We start from the raw sequence: 25,406 nt of genomic DNA, 5'->3' as shown, positions 1-25,406 counted from the left end.
TTCCCTTTCCCTTTCCCTTTCCCTTTCCCTTTCCCTTTCCCTTTCCCTTTCCCTTTCCCTTTCCCTTTCCCTTTCCCTTTCCCTTTCCCTTTCCCTTTCCCTTTCCCTTTCCCTTTCCCTTTCCCTTTCCCTTTCCCTTTCCCTTTCCCTTTCCCTTTCCCTTTCCCTTTCCCTTTCCCTTTCCCTTTCCCTTTCCCTTTCCCTTTCCCTTTCCCTTTCCCTTTCCCTTTCCCTTTCCCTTTCCCTTTCCCTTTCCCTTTCCCTTTCCCTTTCCCTTTCCCTTTCCCTTTCCCTTTCCCTTTCCCTTTCCCTTTCCCTTTCCCTTTCCCTTTCCCTTTCCCTTTCCCTTTCCCTTTCCCTTTCCCTTTCCCTTTCCCTTTCCCTTTCCCTTTCCCTTTCCCTTTCCCTTTCCCTTTCCCTTTCCCTTTCCCTTTCCCTTTCCCTTTCCCTTTCCCTTTCCCTTTCCCTTTCCCTTTCCCTTTCCCTTTCCCTTTCCCTTTCCCTTTCCCTTTCCCTTTCCCTTTCCCTTTCCCTTTCCCTTTCCCTTTCCCTTTCCCTTTCCCTTTCCCTTTCCCTTTCCCTTTCCCTTTCCCTTTCCCTTTCCCTTTCCCTTTCCCTTTCCCTTTCCCTTTCCCTTTCCCTTTCCCTTTCCCTTTCCCTTTCCCTTTCCCTTTCCCTTTCCCTTTCCCTTTCCCTTTCCCTTTCCCTTTCCCTTTCCCTTTCCCTTTCCCTTTCCCTTTCCCTTTCCCTTTCCCTTTCCCTTTCCCTTTCCCTTTCCCTTTCCCTTTCCCTTTCCCTTTCCCTTTCCCTTTCCCTTTCCCTTTCCCTTTCCCTTTCCCTTTCCCTTTCCCTTTCCCTTTCCCTTTCCCTTTCCCTTTCCCTTTCCCTTTCCCTTTCCCTTTCCCTTTCCCTTTCCCTTTCCCTTTCCCTTTCCCTTTCCCTTTCCCTTTCCCTTTCCCTTTCCCTTTCCCTTTCCCTTTCCCTTTCCCTTTCCCTTTCCCTTTCCCTTTCCCTTTCCCTTTCCCTTTCCCTTTCCCTTTCCCTTTCCCTTTCCTCCCCTTCCCCTTCCCCTTCCCCTTTCCCTTTCCTTTCCCTTGCTCTGCCTTCCTTTCCCTTTCCTCTTCCTCTTTCCCTTTTGCCAGTCCCTGCTGAAGTGAATGAGCTCCTTTCCTGCTGTCAGTGTCAATTTAAAGCATTGGGGAGTCAACACGGCCTCTGAGTTAGGTCTGTTAATTATGTTCTTTCATCTGTCTTATCAAGCCCTTGTCACACTAGAACAACTCTGTGTGTGGCTCTGCTGGCAAAGCCCTCTCAGGCAGGCTGAGGGGAAGAGGTTTCTGTCAAGTGATTTTTGCTGTTGCAGCAAACATAGAGAAAAACTACCTTCTGTTAACTGTTAAGTGTTCAGTGAGGGGCATGTGAATGTTTTACTCCTGAAATGACATAGTTCTCCTGGCACATGGTGTCCCTGCCTGTCCTTTGCACTAGCTTTGTAGTATAAACTGGACCCTATTTTGTCTTTGAGAAAGGACCCATTATCTGCCTCATATTTGTACAGTGCTTAGCAGAATGTAGGCTGCTCCTTAAGTACTTACCAACGCAACCGTGACTAGCCATTTGCCCTTGATGAAGGGCTCAGTATAGTTTGTCACTGTCACTCTTATAAGGCAAATATTTAAATTTCTTGATCCATTGTGCTCAGTGATGGACTGCTGCTCCTTATGGGATGCTGGTGGAGGCTCAACTGCTTTGTACTTGTGTAGTCTTTAAGTATGTAGGAAGTGAGTAAAATATTGTTGATTCTGAAAAGGAGAAATTTAGATTGGCTTAGCATACTGTATACCAGGCAGGATTCTACAGAGATACATATGCTTTTTATATGTTTATTTGTGTGTATATCTCTGGGTACAGTGTGTTGTTTGATCTGTTTTTTTTTAGAATGCCAGACTGCTTTCTGGAGTTTGGGAGTGAGCAGTATGGGTATGGGCAGAGACGGCAGGGGACATGATCTGCAGAGCCCTATGCCCTACCCTGTAGGGTAGGAGAGGACTTCTGCCCTTCCCCAGAGCCCTAGCCCTTGCTGCAGCATGCCAGTCTGTCCTAGCACAGACCTGGTCCCAGGGCCACTTGCTCCACCCCAGTATGGCTTGGGCAGTGCTGTCTCTATGGGCCTGTCAGGTACCCTGTGCTGGGAGTTGGGGTGGTGGATCAGAGCCAGGGATTGGAGTGCTCCTGGCCCCGATGGCACTTGGTTTGAATTAGGTTTCCCTAACTACAAGCACAGATCCAGCCTTAGTGATCATGTATTGTGGTCCCCGGACTGCCTCTGTGTTGCCACAGTAGCCTTCCCCAGTAGGCTCAGTGGTGCGTCCTACATACAAAGAGATGGGGCTCTACTTCTGTTTTCTCACAAGGAGATGGTGATGGCATCAGTCTGGGCTGGCCAAGGAGGGCATGTGTAGGTGTTCTGCCAGAATTGCCCCAGCTTTTCCTTGTCTTCTCTTGGGAAATGGATGTATGGTACTATGCCTTGAGCTGCCATTTTATAAAATTATTTTCCATCTCCTTTCTAAGCTTAATAAACTTTGAGCCATACAGCTGTCAGAAGCTGGGATATGTAGCTGTTCTGTCTGGAAAAGAAAAGACTTGCTGAAGCATGGCAGGTTGCTATCTAACTGCATCCCAGGGAAACCAGGCAGCATCTAGCTGCACTGTGCATGGGAGGGCAGAGCAGTGATGTTCCTGACTGCAGACCATGTGGCTCAGATAGCTGATCCTCTGTGGAACTGGATGTCCACGTATGAGGAAAACTCATGGATGGGGAAAGGCAGTGTGAGCAGAGGAGAGTGCAGCTCGTGCACAGTCTCCGCACCCGTTGCGACAGCAGCGTGGTGGGCTGGCTGTGTGCCCTGGTGGAATGGCTGGGGCTGCCTGGGTGGCCGCTGCCACCAGGTGCCTGCATGTTCCTCAGGTGGGTGTGGGAAGCTGGAGGAGCAGGTTTCTGGCTGTAGATGTGCTTCCTGTATACTGACTTCATTCCCATAGAGAGCATTTTGCTAGACTTCGCTAAATACAGAGGCTTTGCATGTTGCTGTGTCTCTGATTTGAGGATAGTGGATGCTTTAATAAACCAGGAAGGAGTGGCTTAGTTTGCAGAAATAATTTAATACTCTTCTGCTGACTCTTTAAACTGACAGCAGGACATGGTGCTCTGATGGCCAGTGAAATGGAAAAAAACGTTCTCCTGAGAAAGCAAATCTGAATTATTTCCACCATCACAGCAGGGCGCATTGCATAGGGATGGAATGTACCATGACCTGTTGAAATGAATGATTGAAAGAAGTAATTCAGCCTGTTTTCATGCATTTGAAGTGAGGGAATGGGAAACAAAAAAAAGAAGGCTGTATGCTCTCAAAACTCTTGTTATCTTTCTGCTTTTTCAGCAGATCGAAATTATTTTTTGTTTTCAACTTCTGGACATAAGACAACAAATTTATTGAGGCTATATAGCGATAGCAGTTTGTTGTTATCGGTCTGTGTTCATTGTTTTAATTATATAATTAATTATATTTGATACTGTCTCCCACAACATCCTCCTCACTAAATTGGAGAGGAGGTATGGGTTTCGTGAATAGACTGTTAGATGGATAAAGCATTGGCTGGATGGTTGCATCCAAACAGTTGCAGTCAACTGCTCAGTGTAGAAATGGAGATCAGTCACAAGTGATGTGTCTCAGAGGTCCAAATTCCAACCTGTGCTGTTTAGTATCTTCATCAGTGACACACAGTGGTTTTGAGTGCATCCTCAGCAAGTTTGCAGATGACACTACACTGAGTGGTGCAGCTGATTTGTAGGAGGGAAAGCATGCTGTCCAGAAAGACCTTGACAGGCTTGAGAAGTGGGCCCATGTGAACCTCATGAAGTTCAGCCAGGCCAAGTACAAGGTCCTGCACCTGTGTCAGGGCAATCCTCAATATCAGTACAGACTGGGAGATGAATGGATTGAGCAGCCTTATGGGGAAGGACTTGGGCATATTGATGAATGATAAGTTGGATGTGAGACAGTAATGTGTGCTTGTAGCCCAGAAAGCCAACCATATCCTGGGCTGCATAAAAAGTGTGGTCGGCAGGTCAAGGGAGGTGATTCTCCCCCTCTACTCCCCTTTTATGAGACCCCGCACTTCAATTGCTAATAGGTATTTGCTTTCACAATGAGTGTTTGAGTTGTACTGTGCTCAGTGAGACCTCTGTTAGTTCCTTCTGTCTGCTCTGCTGGACATGTGAGCAGTTTCCTCATGCCCTTACCAAGCTACTTCTAATATCTTCCATCTGGTGATGCAAACCAAACTTAAACCACATTTTACTGGGATCTGGGATAATTGCATTGTGGATCATCTCCTCCCATTATACACTATAAACTGTACAAGAGGCTTCACAGCATGTACTCTTAGTTATTCCTCTTCTGCTCTGGCATGCTTTAAAGATTTGGTTAATTTGCTATGCAGCAGTGAAGCATCTGAATCATCTGTGAAAAGTGCATGAGCTAGGAGGAAAGCCTTGTCCCTTACTGTGCTAGAAAGGGTATAGTTGAGCTCAGGAAGTACCAATATGTAATGGCAGAATGTTATAAAACGCTGGTATTTAATAAATACTCCTATTTAGTATTGGTCTGACAACTACCTAATTTTCCACGCCCTTTATCTAAGTACGTGTTAATGTGTGTATTTACAAGTTTTCAGGCATGACTTGTAAAAGTCATTAGAGGAAAAGTCATAGAGTCATTGCAAAACTAATTTAATATTGGACACTGGGGCCAACATCTGTGTATTTTAAGAAGTGACCTTAGTTCTATGAACATTCTCACCACTGGTTAGCTGGTACTGAGAGTTAAATTTAGGTATGTTTCTGTACAGAGATTAAAACATGACTTGCAGCTATTCAGCTCTGATTTATTGTGTATCAAATCTAAAGTGGACATTTAAGAAAAACCCTTATAGATTTTGAGGAAAACCAGATATTTGCCAGAAAATCAGATTCACTGGTTGGTTCAGTGCTCTTTCTCATTTGTTAGCAAGCATTTAGCATTTATTAGCAGCTGTTAGGGCAGGAGGAGGGAAGTGAAGGTAGAGGAGATGCATGTCAGCTGATTGATGTCATGTAAGATGAGCCTTTGACAGCCTTCTTTCTGAAGAGCAAAGTTACAAAGCTAAGGTGATAGAAAAAGGCAATACTGGAGTTTTGTATACTTCTTGGAAAGTATTTTTATTCTTAAATTGTCACTTCAAACGGACACTGGAAGTGGTAGCTTAATTGATCTCCTGGCAGCCAGCAGATCAATATTACAAACCAAATGCAATTAGTTTCTCGCTGCCTGTGTCTTCTCCCGCTCCCACGTAACACTTCCCCATGTTAACTTTCTTAGGGTCCATGAAGAAATAAGACCGAAAGGGAGCATGGAAAAGGCTAACATGATTCTGCTATCCTCTACTGCTATTCTTGTACAGAGTCTTTTCACTCCCAAGGAAAATGAATATTAGAAATGTAGAGTGGCTCAGAGTTTCACATTTTGCTTCCTCTTCCAAGGTAGAGAAAATGATTATTTTGTTTCATTACATGTCATACCTTTTGCTCTACTAGTCAGTGTAGAAGAGCAGCAGCTCCTTACACAGGGCTCATTTCCAAGTAATTTTTTGTTTTTTCTTTTTTTAAATCTGAATTTGTCTCAGTAGCTTCTTTCTGAAAATCCTGTTTTTTCCTCCTTTAGACACAGCCAAACTAAAGCATTCTTTCTAAAATGGTTCTTTAAACTTGCCAAGGGTTTTTTGCTGTCTTTGCGTGTTAACACATCTACCCCAAAGGAGACAGGATGCACTGATTTGGTTTCTCAGTACTAGGCTGCTGATGCATGGAACCATAGAGACAGGGAAGAAAGAACACTGAAGAAGGGAAGGGTGCTTTTCAGTTCCCCTAGCTTTTATTTACTACATTCAGTACTAAATAAGAATGAATTGAAAGACAAAGTACCTTTTACAGGGAGATTCTACTTAAACACTATTTTTATTACTGCTTTTGTTTCTTCTGCAGAGTGGGAAGCCGCCAGTTAAGGACATGTTCACGGATCTGAAAGATGGAAGGAAGCTTTTGGACCTTTTGGAAGGTCTGACAGGGAAACCTCTGGTAAGAGAAATGTGTATGAGTGTGTTTTTTATGAACAAGAACACAACAAATAAAATACACCCCACCCCCCCCGACATGTAATTAAAAAAAAATATTTAAAAGCCTATTTTGCTTGTAGTATGTACTTTCTCTCTACAGTTCCAGTGAAATTCCCATGAACTCCACTCGTGGGATAGAGGATCAGGCTGAAGTTTGCTGTGTAGTGCTCACTTGAGGGTTAACATACTGTTTAGCAAAGCATGAAAAACCAATGGTGTTCTTCACATGATGTCTATTTTTAATAGAGATCTTTTAAAGGTTTTCTGCTGAATGATCTGGAAGAGCAGCATTTAGCTGGGTATCTGGACTTTTTCAAATAAGCTCATGAAACAATCCTTAAAGAAAAAAGACAATGGGTAGTAGGTAATGCAAAATGTGCATCTCTGTTGAAAAATCCTTTGTGATCTATAGATAGGAAAGGGCTGAAAACTAAAGTATTGTTTGGGAAAGTCTCTGTGTGATTGAAAACTCTTGCCCTGCTAACACTGATGCCTCTTCAGAAAGAAACATGAGTCGTGGTGAAACCTGTGCCATCACTTGGGATTAAATTTTTGATTGCACTATTTATAATAAATCTCCGGATTTATTTATTGACCTTATGGGGAACCTTCAACCATTTAAATTTTCACCTTACAAGCTTGCCTTGTTTTTTTTAAACAGATGCATTTCACTAGTACTTCTAAAGATTTGTGGTCTGATTTGAAGTATACTGAAGACAATAGGAGTGTTTTGGTTTCTCATTCTGTTGATTACCCTGTTCGAACCTCCATGGTCTTTCAGTAGGAATGTGTTCTGCCATAAGAATTAAACTGCGGTCATTAAAAGCAAATGGAGTGGCAGGTATTGTCAAGAGTTGCAGTGGTTCACTTCCCCCTGATATTAAAAGGAAGGGAAAGTCAGGAAGCATAACTTCTTCCCAGTATGCAAAGATACAGCAGTCTTCCCATGCCAGAAAAACAAATTGCTGCTTGTTCCCTCTTGGGAGCCAAAAAATTTCAAGAACTCTGGCAAATGTTCAAAACCTTCAGATTTTCCCCGGGAACTCCCACTTTGCTGTTGTATTGCCAGTTTATAATTCTGCAGATGCTGGGAATAAAAATTCTGGATTTACCAAAGATGAACTGAAATGCAGTTTGAATGCAAGGCTTGTCCTGTGCCTTGAATTGAGGAATAATATTCCGACCAGTTTTGAAATTGTAGTGGATGATCTTGTTTGGTTTTTGTTCCCACTTTAAAAATCCCACCCAAAACCTGGAGAAAATTAAGACAAATTTTCTGTTTGTTCTATCATTTATTTTGTTTGGTCTGTCAATCTAATTCTGATGTGAACAGAATGTAACTTTTTATTTTCAGCCTAAAGAACGAGGTTCCACACGAGTACACGCCTTAAATAATGTCAACAGAGTACTGCAAGTCTTGCATCAGAACAACGTGAGCATGTTTTTCCACAACTTTTTGATAGATTCTTTAATTTATTCCTGTGTGTAATTGAGTTCAAAGTGCAGAGAATAAAGATTTTTGGTAACTAAGATGAGAATTCAGCAAGATGAGTAAACTGTTTTCAGTTTTCCTTATTTGATGTAGAATTTCAGTGTGAAACCTTAAAATGCTAACTTAATAGTGTTAACTAAACTGTGTTTTGTTGAAATGTGTTCAACTCCTAAAACAACAGTCTTGAAGCTCTGCTGTGCATAGCTCATGAATCTGGCAGGACAAAAACCTAATTTCCAGTGATGATGTGTAATTTATGCAAAAATCTTTAACAGTATGACAGGTTTTGTGTATCTTTTTTGTGTCCTGCTCTCAAAATCCAGGAGGATCTTACCATCTGCATCTGTCAGCTCCGTGTCAAATCTGTACTGAGTGTTTCTAATTTGGATCTTTGGTAAACTGATTAGAACAAACCAACTCCAATCCTTTTTAAAGAAAAATAAGAATAATTGTTTCATTTTGATAAAAGTGATTTTATTTTCTCCTGATAAGCATATTCTCTATAGTTAGAATTCCTATTTTTGAATGTCAGGTCACTAAAGTAACTTAATAAGAACATTCTAGCAATAAAGTATATCTAATGCAAAAAGACACTGACCTATTTATATAAACTGCTGATTGAAGAGTGATACAAACATGCTGTGTAATACTGCAATTTCCCCTCTGTGTTGGTGGACTAGTGTCATATTTCTAGGAAGTAGTCAAAATTTAGTGGTGGGTTGTTTGTTGTTTTTTATTTTGAGGTACTCTAAGTATCGATTAACTTTTTTCTAAGTAATCAGTCTTTCCAGCTTGAAATTAATTTATTTTTATGAAGATAATAAAATAATACTGGTTTACAGTAATTAATTCTTCCTTAAGCTGGCATGATCAGAGTTTGTAGAAGTAAACAGAGGGTGTTAGCTGAAGGTTGTTAAGGTCATGTATATGATTTATACATACTACTTTGTTAGAAAGTCTGTGTGTGTTAAGATGGAAAGGAGAAGCAGTTGTGGTCTGTTGTCTCAGAGTTTGAATATTCACAGTGTTGTCTGGTTCACATTCATTCATAATGTGAAGTAACTTACAAAAGTGTTTAAATGTATTTCAAAGATCAGACAAACCTAGGGTGTAGATGTTCAAATGATTCTGCGAACCTCATCCATCTAATGAGCAGAATGGTTCTAAGTAATGAATTACAACTTTTTTGATTTGTGAACCAAGTTTAAAAAAACAATAATCAAAAGAACCCCACTGGAGATCATTCCATATAGCTAATAACTGTCTACTGTCAGCTTTCTTTTACTGGCTTTCTTTGCTTTAATCACAGTAGTCCACTCACCATCCTAGTGGACTGCTGACTGCATCCTGCAAAGCATTGTTTTAGTTCAGAATCATAAAAACACAAAAATTGACATGTGGAGTATTTTCTTTTATGTATGGTGTAGATAGCAAGAGGAATGCATTATTATTATTATTACTATTGATGTGCGATTAAAAATTGAAGCTTTTTTTCTTACCCATTCTCAGGGGTGTTTTTCTTCTATTACAGGTGAAAAAAGCTCTTGTAATGTAATTGTTTCATTTTTGTGTCCTTGATCTTTAGTCTTGCTTTCTGGTCCATGAGTTCTAGAGTCCAGTGTGTTGTTTAATGATCCACACTGATTCTTTTGATCTCTTTCAGTCTAATTCACAGTTATCTTAAAATACATGCCTAGTATTTGCAAAGAATATTGCTGTAAAATTCTGTTCCAGCTGCTCTAAAAATTATTAGAGGACAATCCACAAGCCTCCTTAGTACTTTGAAGTGCAATTTGTGGTTCCATGTTAATCTTGCAATATATTTTTGATTTGTTTCTCCTAACCAAGAGACCTATGGGGAACTGAGAAATTTCAAGATGACACCTGAAAGCAATGAAGTTATAAGTACATTTTTCAGAATTGAATCTATTAGTAATTGTGTGATAAGAGGAAAAATAGTCATGAAATACATGTGATATTCTTATATATCGGTGATATCCTCTAAAACGAAATGAAACTTTCTTCTTATTTATTTGCTCAATGTGGGCTGTGTCCAGTGAGAGCCAGGGCATGGGCTTGGTTACTTAATTGCTAGCCAGCTCCTTGGTGCAGGTGGTGTCTCTGTCCAGTTCTGATCTCAAGCAATGCCTGCGTACACTTCTTAGTGTAAGCTGGGAGGTGTTTCTGGTAGGCACTGAGGATAACACTGTTTTGGAGCAGGGATGAGAGGGAGAAAAAAGCTTCCCCATCGAGGTGAAATTAACTGTATCACTCCTCCCTGGGGCTGGAGGATGCTCCTGGCTCAGGTTATTTACAAGAATGAGGCCCTACCATCTGCCCTGTGTGGGAGTGCATTGCAGCATTTGCTGTATCTGTGCATATACCCAGGGAGGTATCTCCCTTATTTGCCACAAGCAGCTCTTCCTAGCCCAATTTCCATTGGTACGGTGGTGACTAATGCAATGTGCTGCCACTGGTTCCCGCCAAAAGGTGGTTCAGAGTTAGTGTTGTTTTTCTCTGCACTGACTGACTGGAGGCTTGATGCCCCAGTTCAGTTCAAACTCTAAAGTAGTATTGAGCGAGTATCTGGTAGTGTGCTCTAAGCTTTGCTGCTTCTGAGGGCTGAATATTTGATGCAGGAGTGGGTAGCCTCTCCTGCCCTCTTGCTTACTGAAGTAATCTCCTTGATTCTTTATCTGTGTTCTTCTCTTTAATGATCTCAGACCATCACTGAGTCTTTGTGGGGTCCTATGCATATAGGAAACTTTAAAATGTTATTTTTCCCTTGAGCTTTTGGTTTCCTTGTATAAACCTGTCCCATTTGGATGCTAGTTCAATGCAGAGGACATACCTATTCTTAATTACAGGGTTTTCATAGTTCTGTAATATCTGTGTGTCTAAGAGCAGGACTGCTTCAGGTTTGATCCGATGTTTTTTTAACATTGGATCCTTCATTTTTGCATTTCTCTAGGTCAGTTTTAACTGCTGTTATGTATCGGTATATTATAGGAGAGGATAAAACTCTTCCAGTGGAGTTTCTTCTGTACTGCCATCTTTTGTCATGTTGTTTAAGCACTTGTTATCACAAATTCAGATGGTACTTTGTCATCTCGAGTTCTCTCTCCCTAACTACTTTTTAATTTAGAGCACTTGATAGTATGTGGCTTGACAGCCAGGAATATGGGGTGGGGTTGTGACTTGAAGCTGTAATAACAGCATTTAATATAGCATTGATCCAACCTCTCTAGGTGGAATTGGTGAATATTGGAGGAACTGACATTGTTGATGGAAATCACAAGCTGACGCTGGGTCTGCTGTGGAGCATTATCTTGCACTGGCAGGTGAGAGGCTGCTGCAAAATCTCTTTGTTTTGAGGAATTGTGTGCACTGATCTACTGGGATTCTCACAAACCTTCCTGGGGTTTTGATGGCGGAAAACACTGCTTCTATTTTGGGATGGTAAATAAAGGCAGGCCAGTGTTTGGTTTCTGATCTCTGTCTATTGGCTGCCTCCCCAATACGTGTACTCTGTTGTACTCAGCCTCTCAGTTTAGTTCCTGCTGGTGTTAATTGCAGAGAGACTTTTCAGGCAGAAGCATTGTATTAAGATTTATTTCTCAAGACTTGTATGCATTTCAGTTAGCAGGTAGTTTTTTACTATCTAGGTGGCTGTGTTGAGCTTTCATCTTATATACTGCTCTGTAGGTTTGTTTTTTAGTCTTGTATGTTGAATTGATCCTCGTTTATTCAGGTACCTGAGAATTCACTTGGAGGCACTTTGGCAGATGCTTATGCATAGTCCTCAAACAGCAAACTACTTTTGTTGTCTGAGTAGATACCATCATCTTGACGAAAACCTGTGCAAGATGTATTTTTTTGGGTTTGCTTACTAGTGGAACTGCAGCATGAGGCAGTAAGAAATATTATATCCCGTGCTTAGAGTAGGCAGCACGGAGGAGATGGGGAGGATCATGTAAGAGTAATGTGTCATCATTACATGAAGCATTACTGGCTTATGTAATCAGTAGAGTGCAAAGATGGCCTGAAGATTCCTATTCCCAAGTTTCATGTGAGGAGTGAGTTTGATTCATAGCTTTTCATGGGAAAGACACTTTCCTGATCTGTGAAATAGCTTGGTTCAAAGGTTTTGTAAGCAGGAAAAGTGGAAAATACGTCTGTAAGGTGTAATTGCTGCTGTCTTGCAGGTAAAGGATGTCATGAAGAACATCATGTCAGATTTGCAGCAGACTAACAGTGAAAAGATCCTGCTGAGCTGGGTTCGTCAGTCCACACGGCCTTACAGTCAAGTCAATGTTCTGAACTTCACTACAAGCTGGGCAGATGGACTTGCCTTTAATGCTGTCATCCACAGACACAAGTAAGTAGCAAACAGCTTATTTTAGACCTAGTGAAGTAAGAAGCTTTTCTCCCATGTCTTCATGCTTGAGCAGCTTCTAGCTTGTTTTGGTGATTCATTGTTGGATTTTGTTGTTGTTGTTGTTCTTGTGGTAACAATAACAGTGGAGGGGGGTATTGCCAGAGCCTTGCAAACAGTGGAGCCAAGGCAGCAGTGTAACTTTCTTAGTGCCTGCACATGCATGCATACTTGCTAATTGAAGTAGATTTACATCCTACTTAGTATGCATTATACAGCAAACATGCTGAATGGGTCTCTGCAGGGGGAGTTGACCACCTCCTTCCCCTGTATTTCCTTCCTCCTGCTCTCCCTCCTCTACAAAGGGAAACTTAACCTTCAGTCGGAGTTTGCTATATCTTTTTAATAGGAAGATACAGAAGCTTCAAAATGAAGGAATAAGACAGGCTGTAGCTTTTCTTAGGTTTTGAATGTATGTTGTTTGAAAGACAATGTATGCAGTTCTTTCAGGAGAACTGTTGAGCAGAAGAATCAAAGGGTAATAGAATACTTCAGGTCTCTGTAGAGAATTCATTAGTTTGTTCATTATACTTTATAAGGAATGGTGTTAAAACTTCTTTGCACAGATCTTTTGTGTTCTTCCTGATTTTTGGAGAACTCTTTGGTAGTTTAAAGAAATCATCATTACAGACTCCTATGAAACTTGCATACTTTTTTTTTACTTTATTAAAATTTTTTCTTTGAGTTCTACTTTTGGGAAATCCATTTTAATCCAGCATACTTTAAATCAGCTCATTGCTTTGCAAGGGCTGACTGTTCTTATTCATAAATAACTGTTTAACATGGTAATGGTATGATAATTTCTAGAACTTAACCAGACTTCCTGGCCACCAGGTATCTGGCACAGCAAATGCTTTACAAACACCCAGAATATTTGTACCCAGCAGATACAATATGTTCACAAAAGCATATATTCACTTTGAGCCTGCTGTTCTCTGTTCTAAAGTGCCTGTTTGGCCTGTGCTGACTGAAATGACAGCTCTGTCACAGGTCTGCCCTGACACACCTGTGTTCTGTGTAGACCAGAGTTGGCTTGTGCTCAGCCTGCATGGATGCGTGGGGAGTGCCTGCACCACATAGAGGGCTCCTGAAAGTTTGGAAGGACTGCTCTGCAAAGGCAGAGCAATACTAGCAAAGGTATCTCTGGAGGTTATCAGAAATATTATGAAATCCCTTCTCGGGATGGTGTGAGCTGTAGTAGTGGTCTTCATACGGGCGTAATTGCCTGTAGTGGTGTAGCTCTGCTGCTAAATGTGTGGAAGCTTTATGATGGAGAGAGTGCCAGCTTTAGACACAAGTGAGACCTAGGTGACCTGAGAAGTAGCAGAAGTAGCAAAATTTGCTTCAGGTTTGTTGTCCTTACGGACTGTATGTGCTTGGGTTTTGCAGGATCTGAAGTTTGTGAGCTCTGCCCTTTTCAGAGCGATGTTAAGTAGCAAAAGCCCCTGCTGAAAACTTTTAACTGGGTAACTGTGCTTTCCTCTGACTTCCTAAAATTTCTGTTACCTGGCTCTGCTGATCTCTGAGCCTTTTATTCCCTTTTCCTGGGAGCCTCACAGTTGCCAGCATGTCAGAATTCAGCTTTGTTGTCCCTGGGCATCAGTTCTTTAGCCAGGGATGCACAGTTTTCCCCAGACGTCTGAGAAGTCTTGAGCTGGGTTTAATTTCAGGTTGGTTTTGAAAGAGAAGCTTTAAAAGGCACTTGCAAAGAACAAAGGGATTGGGGCAGGTTGCAGAAGTGGTAGAACAACAAAGCTGTTTAGCTTACCCAAACAGTAGTGCTTCCCTGCCTAAGGGGCATTTTCAATATTGCTTTTTAAATTTCTCTTAATATGACACTTAATATAGAAAAGATTTTGTGGATGCCACTAAGAGGTTTAGAGGCTCGCTTTACTCTTTGTGTATCTATCAACAAATGTTATCAACGCTGCCTCTTGGCTATAATATCTAGTAACTTGGTAATACTTTCAGTACTTAATAAAATTATATGAGGTAATAGGATATTTAACATTTTACTGTGCTGGTCGTCTTCATTTCCTACTATTAACGTATGAAATGAATTCTACTCTTCCGTAGAATTTTCTTGCTCATAGGTAAATACCTAGATTGCATTTTATTAAAATTTGTGGTGTTATGGCTGTGTGCAGGTTGTGCATATACAATATACTTATTGTGTTGTTTTTATCAAAGTCTGTGCTAAAGCTCTGTGTGAATCTGCATGGTTGCCTTTATTGCTTTTTGTGTGTAGGTACAGTATTCCACTAGCTTGTCAGGATCTTTGCATATTGCTGTTCCCTGCTCACCTCACCTTCCTCTGGCTTTTTGCTTCTCAGAGCTTGCTGGCATATGGCCTTCCTACCTCACAAAGTGTAATGACTTGACAGACGTTAAAAGGATACTCTCAGGTCAATTTACAACTGAATTAAGTATTAAAAGAGTTAAAGGCAAGCCCATCTCTTCCTCCCCAAGTTCTATAAAGCACAGTACAGTAGCAGTGTTTTAATGAGAAGCCACTATTACAGGGGAATGGAAAGTGCTTTAATGGCTCTCTAATCCTACAGCTGTGCTGCTGCAGCATGAGGATGAGCATGCCCAGTTTGTTCACACACACACACACACACACACACACACACACACACACACGTGTTTTTTGTAGGGTGTTGTTTTTTTAATGGAGGAAAAAGGCCGTGGGACAGGGTGAAGAAGTAGGGGTGGAGACCACTGCTTCTCCTGGCTGTGGTGGTCTAGGGTAGTCACTGAGCCACATCACAAATTTGGAATGAGGTTCTCCAGGAACAGCATGACTCTTGATTACTCAGCAGAGCCTGATGCAGAAAGCATGTAGTAACAGTAATGCTGTGAAAGAAACAGTTGAAGAAAACTGGTTCTGGACTAAATTTTAAAAACTGAGTCTGTTTGCTTGTTAGTAGTATTAAATCTCCTGTTGCAGTCAATGGGTGTATGTATAGAATGGAAGGTGGATGTTGCTGTGGACATGCTGTCAGTTAATTGATTTGTGATTGCCAGATTCTTACTAATAAAAAGAAAGTATCTAATTGTGTTTATGCATTTGTGCACTTACGTTTATATTTTGTGTGTATGTTTATATTACTTAGGTGGCTACCTTCATATCTGTAACTTCATATTCTGCGTAGTATGGAATTTTTTTCTTTTTCCTGTTTTGTCTTTGCTTTTAGACCTGAGTTTTTCAGCTGGGATAAGGTTATAAAAATGTCCCCGGTTGAGAGACTGGAACATGCTTTCAGCATAGCCAAGAACCAGTTGGGAATCGAGAAACTGTTGGATCCTGAAGGTGGGATATAGTTATTTTACTTGACTAGAAGCTCTTTTGACCTCTCTTGAAATAAATTTCTTCTATTGACTCTTACAATAATTACAAATTCCAGCAGTTTAGTGCAGTGATAATTTGTTTCAAGCCCTTAAATTTGGGTTTAAAAGGATGTAATTTGTGGGGTTAAGGGTATGTCTGTGCATATGTGTGCTTTAGCTTCTTGAATGTTAAGGTTCAGATTGATTTACCATTCAGAGACAGTACACAGAAGGTGAAGTTGGTGCCCTGGCTTGTTTTACTTTTAAGTAGGAGTTCTACCATAAGGGTCTGTGCTTTTCAGATGACACAGAGTTTTAAGTAGAATGGGATAGCTTAAGAGCTCATGATCTTTTGTTCTTTATATGTATGCACTGAGTAGCAGTAGCTGCCAGTGCTGTATTTACTATGTAGGAATGCTTACCAGGAAACTTTTATGGCTCCTTTAAAAAATCCTGATCTGTTGATCTGCTTTGAGGTGAACCTCTAAAGATTCATTCTGCAAGACAAGCTCTCAAACTATGTAGATTCAAGCACCACATTCTTTTAAAAAAAAGTTAACTGAATGGGCAGCACTCAAACTAAGAGATAAGTGAACCTGAGTTGCTGAAACTCTTTTCCATATGAAAAGTAAGAAAGTGAACTGACCAGTGCTGGGAGTGGGGATAGAGCCTAAGTGGAGATGTTTGTGTGGGGATACTGTTTCCAAACTGTATTTCTGCCTGGGAGATGCTCCAGAACAATTTTCCCCAAACAGTTTTTATTCCTGAGTATCTTCAGGTTTGGGCTCTTACTTCAAAAAGATCATGTTTTTTAATGTGAATTCACTTCCAAATGTGGAGAACATATTTTTTAAATTTGTTTTTTCTCCTTCGTACTACTTAAAACATTTGTCAAACCTGGCCTTAAAGCTTACTAAAGCTAACTTAAATCTTACTAAAGGCTAACAGAAGAAACTGTGTTTTATATATAAAGTTTTAGCTGTATTCTAAGTAATGATTTAGAAAAGCATCTTCTTCATGTATTTTCCCCCATATTTTATCTTTTTGATGCAGATGTTGCTGTACAGCTTCCAGACAAAAAGTCTATTATCATGTATTTAACCTCTTTGTTTGAGGTCCTTCCTAAGCAAGTCACCATGGAAGACATCCGGGAGGTGGAGACCCTTCCAAGGAGATACAAGCAGGAATGTGAGGATGGAGAGCTCAACATGCAGCAGGTGTGTTTGTCATCAGTTGGTCAGGCTTTTCTTGAGTTCTGATTTTAGCTGATCTTCAGGCTTGTCAGTTATCTCTGGAACATGCCTTCTGTCTTGAGCGACACAAGTGGGAAAATTAAAAAGCACAGCATCTTCTTTGTGACTGACTTGACTTGTTCTGTCGTACTTTTTCTTCTTTTCTGATTCATTTAGAAAATCCTGTATGTTGAGATATAAATTTCCATCTATGTTATACTACTTCTTCATTTGTCTTGGCAAGCTGGAGAGAGTAGCCCAAAATTCTTAACTGAGTTTGCTGCAGGACTTGTGGTGGTGGTAGTGATGGGTTTTTGTTTGGGTGGGAGATCCTCTGTTAAATGAGCAAAAGTTGTTTTTTCTATCCAGGTTCTTTATTTTAAAATGAAAGCTCATGAGTGGTGACTGTGGCCCTTCTCATTAAAATGCACCCAATGATTACTTTTAACATTTTATGAAGGATTAAAAAGGACCTCAGTTGCTCTATTTTTAGTATCATTTGGGAAGGCATCTTCTGTGCACTTCTAAGACATCACTTTTCTCTTGGCTGCCTAGGCTGTAGCACTTGAAGAGGAACAGGGCAGTTCTAGAGCAGAGACTCCCAGCACGGTGACAGAGGTGGATATGGACTTGGATAGCTACCAAGTTGCTCTGGAAGAAGTTCTTACGTGGTTGCTGTCAGCTGAGGATGCATTTCGGGAACAGGAGGAAATATCTGCTGATGTTGAGGAAGTCAAAGAGCAATTTTCCACCCATGAAGTAAGCTTCTCTTGAGAACTTGTATATCGGGTGTTGGGTTTTTTTGTGTGTGTATGAGCTGCAGAACTGCTATTTCCTAGTTCTTGTACAAAACCTGCCATTCTGTTTCTTTTGTCTGTCTTTTTTTCTAAATTAAAAGCACCTCTAATTGAATGTGGTGGTGTGTGTTTGTTTTTTGTTGACAAATAATAGCTTCTTGAAGATGAAATAGATCTTTTTAGAACTTGCAGTGGAACATGCTTTGAAACTGTAAATTTTGCTTTTTATCAGCTTTCAGTGGCTGGCTCACTGGTGTCTATAATACAAAGACAGTCTGATCCAGGCTGATTTGTGCTTCTCTGGCTAGCTACTAAAAAGCCTGGTCAGCCTTATGTCACTTGCTGTTAAGTGAGGGCAATGCTGGAATTGATAATCATGTCAATTTAATTCAGTGGTCTCTGTCATGATTAGCATAGTTTATTTTGGAAACGTGTTGTTGCTTGAAAGTTATTGTTTTTGCAAATTATTTTGCCTTGGTTCTGTTCCAAGTCTGAACAAATGTCCTAATGTTGCTGAAAGTTTCAAGTGTCATCTTAGATGTTTTCTCTTGTGGCAGCTTACTGTATACAGCTGAATTTAAAATCTGAATGCTGATCAATATGAATATTTTTTTTTCCTCGTGCTGCAGTTTTAAAGCCATGAACCAGGGGAAGAGGTGTTCTGGATTTATAATAAACATGTAAATTTTCAACATTATTAGCTGGTAGGGTTCTCCTTGCTTTCCTATGAAACATTTCAATTCTTGTTTTATGTTCTATTTGCAGTAGGTAAGCTTATTTTGTTTTCTTGGGGCATTTGTTTAAAGGCTGTCTTCTTACAACTTCCTCTGAGGTGGTCAGCTTTTTCCCTCAATTAGCTCTGTTTTACTGACTCCAGAATTTTCATAGCTCATGGACAATCTTCTATTGTAGAGAGGAACAAGTCTGCCATGCTTCTGTGATTGATGGTGCCAGATCATTCTGCAGCACTGTTGCACACATGACAATTTATTAGGACATTTACAAATTCATAAACTCCTGTAGGAGCTCACAGATCATGGTGACACAGCCGGTTGTACTATTTCCAGGGTTTTATGATGGAACTGACTGCGCACCAAAGCAGTGTGGGCAGTGTTCTGCAGGCTGGAAACCAACTGGTGGCCCAGGGAAACCTGTCACCCGAAGAGGAGTTTGAGATCCAGGAGCAAATGCTGCTGCTGAACTCTCGCTGGGAGGAGCTGAGGGTGGAGAGCATGGACAGGCAGTCCCGGTGAGTCATGCCACACAACCTCTCCTAGAGCTTCGGGACCCACCTCTGTTGCTTACTGCATCTTGATTTGCATCCATTTGTAAGGTTTTTTCAGAATTAACTCTTCAGTTTGTGACATGAAATCCACCCTCTTCATACTTTTGAAGATGAAACAAAGTAAATGAATGTAACTGAGTGGTTTTATTCTTATATAGAAGTATTTTGTGACTTGTTATGTAAATGTGGCAGACTAAATATGTAGTATCTACATGCAGTAGTTACATAAATGTGTTTTTAATATTGTTTCAGTAGTTTAAGTTCCTCACTAAAGCATACAGTAGACATGGATGGCTATGCGTGTTTACACAACTAAAAAGCACTTAGAAGAATTTTTTCCCGCCTGTGGGTTATCAAGTTAAGATCTGCACATCAAGAGAGAAACTGCATTTTGTTGCAACTCTCAGCAAAGGCTCTATTAGCAGCAAATCCCTTTTGCAAGAAACAGTCCCTGATATAAATTGCATAATTCAATAACTTTTATTATTGAGAAAAGAACAAGGATATTTAGCTGTGTTCCATAGTTTAATGGTGAAAACTGCTCTTTGGTTTATGAATGGCCTTGCTTCTTTCCTATAGGAACTAGAACTTAGTCTCTTTCCTTGGGAAAACTGCTTGTAAGATAACTGCCTGTGTTTCTTCTTGCAGCCTGCATGACATGCTGATGGAGCTCCAGAAGCAGCAGTTGCAGCAGCTGTCCGACTGGCTGACGGTTACAGAAGAACGCATTCAGAAGATGGAATCTCAGTTCTTAGCGGATGATTTGGAGTCCCTTCAAAAACAGCTGGAAGAACATAAAGTAATTATTTTTCTCTGTTATGTAATACATACATGAGAAGTATTTGGAAGATGTGTATGTTGGTAGGTTCCTTGGCTGAGAATTGATTGTGTCAGAAGTCATATATGGCTGTACGCTGGGGGGGCTGCATTTGATGATTGGAAAAGGATGATGATGGGGTAGAAAGGAATTGGAAGTTTCAGGAAGTGTTTTCTTAACTGAACACTTGAGCACTGATGACTACAGCAGAAACTGTTATCTTTGCTTCATGCAGGAAGCAAAACCTATAGGGGCAATTGTGTTACCCTTACTTCGTGCAGGAAATGAGGCCTTTCCAGGTAAATTGTTGGTGTGAGGCTCAGTATGAAACGTACTGTGGACAAACTTGCCTTTAATGACTGGCAGGCATTGCTAAAACATGCTTGAGACTTGCAAATTAAATTAATGCAGGAGATAAAACTACCAGGAAGGGCCTCTCAAGTCATTGATTCCAGTCCTTGCTTTTACAGGAATCACATCCTAAGGGAGCGTATGGACGCTACTCTGTGCACAACATTTTGGAAATTATTTGTCCCTCAATTAAGTTTCTGGATGGGAGTCCAGCCTTTCTAGCCTGCAGTGGTTTTTTTGAGAAAGATGGCCTTTAATACTTGTCATGGTTGCAACTTTGTTTTTTATAGCCAGTGCTGAGGTTTGACCCCCTTTTCAGCATGGGACATACCTCACAGGGCAAGAACTACAGAGTATTTTTAACCTGTGTAATTTTGTGTCCCACACTTGCATTCTTTGTCTTCACAGTCTGGGGATTTTGAGGTGTGTTGTTCATGGAGTAGCTTACAACATTCTGGGCTGAAGAATGGTATTTTCAGTACTGTAAAGGTGTATTGATCTTGCAAACTTACTTTGGACGTAGGCTTTAACCATGGTACCTGTTCTTCTAGAAGTTGTATGAATAGTTAAATCTACAGATTATATCAAACTAATTGGAACTCTATGCTTTCTGCAGTTTTCAACTGTTGTCTTTGAACATCATAATTGGTTAAAGCACGGTTGATTTATATTGTCCATGTTAAAAGTCGAACATTCTTCAGGATTTTTTTCCCTGTTTGGCATGCCCTGTGATACTTGCTTATTAACAATGATAGCTTTTTACAGAAACACGCTCTCTTACCTGTTACAGTAGACATACAGACAGTCAGTGCAGTTGTCATATGATTTTCTTAGTCAGGCATGGTGCATACAGCTTAAAGCACTTAAATGTTTTTAACAGAATGGGTTTGGGTTCATTTCTGGTAGTCTTGCTTACTTTTATTTAAAGTGTGCAGTGATTCCCAGTGATAAAAATCTACGTTTAACTGTTGAATCCAAAGTAATTTGCCGCAGCAGTTGTGTTAGTCACTGTGGCTGAAATAGCAGATTAACAAATACATTCAAAGTTGATAACTTTTGATTTGTTCTTCTAGAGCCTGCAGAATGACCTAGAGACAGAACAAGTGAAGGTAAACTCCCTAACGCACATGGTCGTCATTGTTGATGAAAGCAGTGGGGAAAGTGCAACAGCTATTCTGGAGGAACAATTGCAGGTAAAATGTTAGAGCCCTTTTTTAACTGTAGCAGGTGCTTAAAACCTGTGCATATAACTCTTGATCAACACTGTTTGTGTTTAAAGACTATTTATCCTAGAAAGTAATTCAAAGTACTATTTTTTTAAAGTAATAATAATAATAATGTAAAGAATTATTAAATTTCCTAAGGGTAAAAACTGCAAAAATGCTTTGACTTTCAGGCTCAATTCCTGACGAGTCAAGCTGTTCACATTTCCAGTGACTTAGGCACTTTTGTAGTGTATCCTTTCAGCAGTGTCATTAAAATGGGAAGATGCAGAGTACAACTCCTATTTCACATAAGGAATTTTCATTCGGAAGTTAAAAGCTGATGGGAATAATATTTAAAGACATGAAAAAAACCCCACAAATTTATCTAGGGAATATAGTGTGAAGTATTTTCCTGTTTTTGTCAGATGTGAAGTATTTTCCTGTTTTTGTCAGAATTTGGACTGTAACCTGAAGTATAGGGAGTGTGGAACATGATTTTGTTGAAGCAGAATTCATGCTACTTTGTTCACTCCTTTTAAAGTCAATCACGTAGCTCACTGACTTCAGCAAGAGCCGAGAGAAGGTCATAGGTGAATGCTCTTGAAAAGCTTTAACCTGTCTTTGTGCAATACAGCAATGGTGATCACTGGCAAGAAGGTAGCTATAATGTAGAAAGAGGTTACTGTGAAGCATAAATTATGCTTTTGATTTTTGAGTTTCCTTGTGAGGCTTGTGAATGTTCATGTTTTCTGCTTTTGTAGAGGCTTGGTGAGCGGTGGACAGCAGTTTGTCGTTGGACTGAGGAGCGACGGGTCAAGCTGCAAGAAATTCAGCTTTTATGGCAGGAGCTACTGGAAGAGCAGGTTAGTAGCTCTTCAGTTACCCAGAGTGATGGGTTGATTTGTGGAGGGAAAACCAATCAAACAAAAAAACCCCCAAACCCCTTAGTAGAATTTAATAGCTTTCAGAAAAAAAGCCTTGAAAAACTAGATTTTGTGTTACTGTTTGGGTTCCTAGTGTTTCTTGAGGAGTAGGGTAGCTGTGTGGCACAAGAGAAATAGTTTTCAAAGTTTAAGAAAGCAAGCTTATAATTCCTTATAAAATAACTTCCAAGGTAGCTTGCAAAATGGCCAAGAAGTGGGAATATCCATGATAGCAAAATGACAATGAATCATTAAGTATCTGGTGGTTTGGTAATTACAGAATTTTCCTAATTAATATGTGCTTCCTGCATGGACACATGTAGATAATCGATAATTCACTAATCAATAGATACTGTTTTCAAAATCAGTAACGTTTGGTCAGTATAGTGAGGCATGCAGCTCTCATTTTGCTGAGTTTAGGCAAACAGTTGAATTGTGAAGATAGCACTGAGTTTTTTCTTGCTTTGATACTGTACATTTTACATATAATTAAATATACAGCTCAAACACAAATTAACTGATGGCATAAAAAATATGGTAACACCACTACATGTGGTAGGTTTTCATGCCTAGTGCTAGAGCTTATTTTGTGTGTCGGCTTAAAGTATTTGATGATTCTTCCTTTGAAAGTTTACTTGAATTGTTGTGTTTTCTTAAATTATGGTATTTATCACTAAGCTGTTGTCTAAACTCTGCAGTACACACAGCTTGTTTAGACATTTGAAAGTACAGTGCTGATACAGTTGTTGCTATCAGTTACAGCCTGGTTTCTTTGACAGGGGTGTTTTGTCTGTATTTTTTTGGGTTGCTTCTCCCTGACTCCTCCCGTATCTATTTGCAGTACATTGATAAGCTGAATTTGCAGCTTCTGTGACCTTGTTAGTATGGAGCCAAGGTTCAGATTCTGGTTTACCCAATGCTAAGTATCTATTCTATGTACATATATTTTAACATACTGCATTGGCATATATGTCTATACATACAGAAAATTGTGTGCTAACATTTTCTGGCAACTCTTGGGCAAGATAAGTCTCTGAGAAGTAAGGATTCCTCAAAAATCCTCCCTCTGTATGTCAAGGCATAGGCTTAAAGTGCTCTCAGTTTTGATGACTCTACGTGAACATGCTTGTCCTCTTCCACCCTTGTATTTGTCTGGGGAAAAGTGACGGCTCATTGACTACTACAGTACTTAGTACTACTAAGAGTGTCATCTTGTATTTGAGCTGCTTTGCATTCAGCTTTTTAAAATTTGTATGTAATTATATTGCTTGGTAAAAGTGAAAAAATTAATTGGTGTTTAATATCAGTTAGCAAATGATGAAATAGTTCATTTTAGGTGGTTTAGATCACCTTATGTTTGCATTCATTGTTCAACTCTGAACAATGCTTTTATTACTAACAGGTTTGACTTACAGTTCTCTGTCTTCAAGAATTATCAAGTGACCTACAAAAATTACAGTTTGAAACTAATAAAAAACTTTAATACAAACACTTTGTTAAGACAAAAGTAACTAAAGCACTTAGGTACTATCACTTTCCGTTTCATCCAGCCAGATGGAGAGATGAGCAACAGTGATGCATCAGCCTTTTTGTGGTTGCCTAAAAAATTTTTGGAAACCACATTGCCAAGTCAACACAATTCTGACCACTCAGGAAGCAAATTCTTCAGTCAGTGCCAGATATTTCTTAGCACTGTTATAATTATGTTTCAGTTTTCTAGGGAGAGTTATCTTTGACTGCTGATTTAGCAGAAATTAATTGAATACATTGAAGGGTTTTTAAGCTCCTCTTATGCATAAAATATGTTGGCTGGGATGCCAGTGTGATTTTTCCAGAGTATGTGGTGTTACAATTTTGTTTCTCACAGCCTTATGGCATTTCTGCCACCATCGTATTTGCTGTCTGTACATTTTGCATGTTGGTTTGCATTGGCAATGTAAACTGCTTTAACCCTTTGGCCCAAAAGTTGCTGTAGTCAGTTCTGGGACAGTGCCAAAAAATATACAGTTAGACTGAAGAGCCTAGTGGCTGTTGTAAAGTATCTGCCTTGCTGTATTTTTTTTTTTAACCACAGAGTTGCAGCACTGTGCCAGTGGCTATGCATCTGAGCTTGATAGAGTGCTGGGTCTCTGGAGATGACTGTGCAACAGCAGCAATATGTTGCAACACAATATAAAATGTTTAAAATATTTCTTGATACTTGATGCCAGTTATTGCTGGAGTTTCCATAGGAGTGCTCTATGACTGAAGTGAGACCCAGGACAGGTTTCCTAGAAAAAAGTAGAAAAGGTTCAAGATCCCTGAGTTAGTACTATTCAGAACAGACCAATGCAGCTTTCAGAAGATGAGATAAATAGCACTTGCTGAAGTTATTCTACAATTGGAAATAGGTACAGTAAACAGGGAGGTGACTAATTAATATGTGAGTCTTTAACTGCCTGGACTGAAAAAGCTCAGAATTATTGATGGTGTACCTTCTGTGAGAAAATGTTTGTAATGGCTGGTTTTGAAACACAGAGGAAGAGGGGTAGAGAATGAAAGAAAGCATACATAAGACTTTGATAAACTTAATTTAACATAATTTATAAGTCATATATCTGTTTTATGGTGGTTATCTGGTCACTATAGATAACCTGGCGGGAGTGTGTGCTGTGATATATTGAGAAATGGTTTTGTTGAAATTATTTTGCTGCAAAGTATTACTTAATTCTCTGATCTGGTATTTTTTCTCTTATGTACTACTTCTGTTATTGCCAACTGAAATTCCTGCATATAAAGACTGCAGAACTGTGCTTTGAATGCAAAGATCTTAAAGAAGGAATTGTCAATAGCTGTTTGAGAAACTTGGTATGTTCTTGTGCTATTTTTCTTATGATCTGCAGTGCTTATTGAAGGCTTGGTTAACTGAGAAAGAAGAGGCTTTGAGTAAGGTCCAGACAAGCAACTTTAAAGATCAAACTGACCTGAGTGTGAATGTTCGAAAACTAGCAGTGAGTATCGCTATCCTGCTCTATCCTGTCAAATCTCAGAATAAATGAATGGCAAATTACCAGTTTGACCTCAGCAGGAGCTGTGAATGCATGATACTTTGGAAGCCAGGCCAATATTCTCTCCTTGCCAGATTCTTCCACTTGAGTTTTAAAAACGGGTACAGTTTACTCCATGGCCATTCCAGGTTGGTGTGCCAAACTTTGGAACAGTTATGCTGGGTTTTTGACAGGGTTTGGAGTTTATTGCAGGCCGCCAGTCAGCAAAGCTTTCCAAAATGTAGGTTTGTGGTTTCGGTTTGTTTTTTTTTTTTTGGGGGGTGGATTGTTAAATGT

General features: G+C 40.0%; 1 protein-coding gene across 4 annotated transcripts in view; it reads left to right on the top strand.

The window, feature by feature from the left end:
- UTRN (utrophin) overlaps positions 1-25,406 on the top strand; it is a 383,489-nt gene that overhangs the window by 66,609 nt on the left and 291,474 nt on the right. For all 4 annotated transcript variants that reach the window (XM_026844327.1, XM_026844325.1, XM_026844323.1 and 1 more), the window contains exons 3-14: positions 6,086-6,178; positions 7,571-7,648; positions 10,957-11,049; positions 11,914-12,086; positions 15,341-15,456; positions 16,527-16,690; positions 17,261-17,464; positions 18,570-18,751; positions 19,436-19,586; positions 21,029-21,148; positions 21,922-22,023; positions 24,966-25,073. In XM_026844327.1, coding sequence (XP_026700128.1) covers positions 6,086-6,178; positions 7,571-7,648; positions 10,957-11,049; positions 11,914-12,086; positions 15,341-15,456; positions 16,527-16,690; positions 17,261-17,464; positions 18,570-18,751; positions 19,436-19,586; positions 21,029-21,148; positions 21,922-22,023; positions 24,966-25,073 — 1,584 coding nt within the window. The remainder of the gene's footprint in view (positions 1-6,085; positions 6,179-7,570; positions 7,649-10,956; positions 11,050-11,913; positions 12,087-15,340; positions 15,457-16,526; positions 16,691-17,260; positions 17,465-18,569; positions 18,752-19,435; positions 19,587-21,028; positions 21,149-21,921; positions 22,024-24,965; positions 25,074-25,406) is intronic.

The sequence above is a fragment of the Athene cunicularia genome (assembly GCF_003259725.1).
Source record: "Athene cunicularia isolate RWA chromosome 3 unlocalized genomic scaffold, athCun1 chr3_part1, whole genome shotgun sequence".
Lineage (NCBI taxonomy): Eukaryota > Metazoa > Chordata > Aves > Strigiformes > Strigidae > Athene > Athene cunicularia.
The sequence above is the reverse complement of the archived record's forward strand: the minus strand, read 5'-3'. Positions and strand labels throughout refer to the sequence as shown.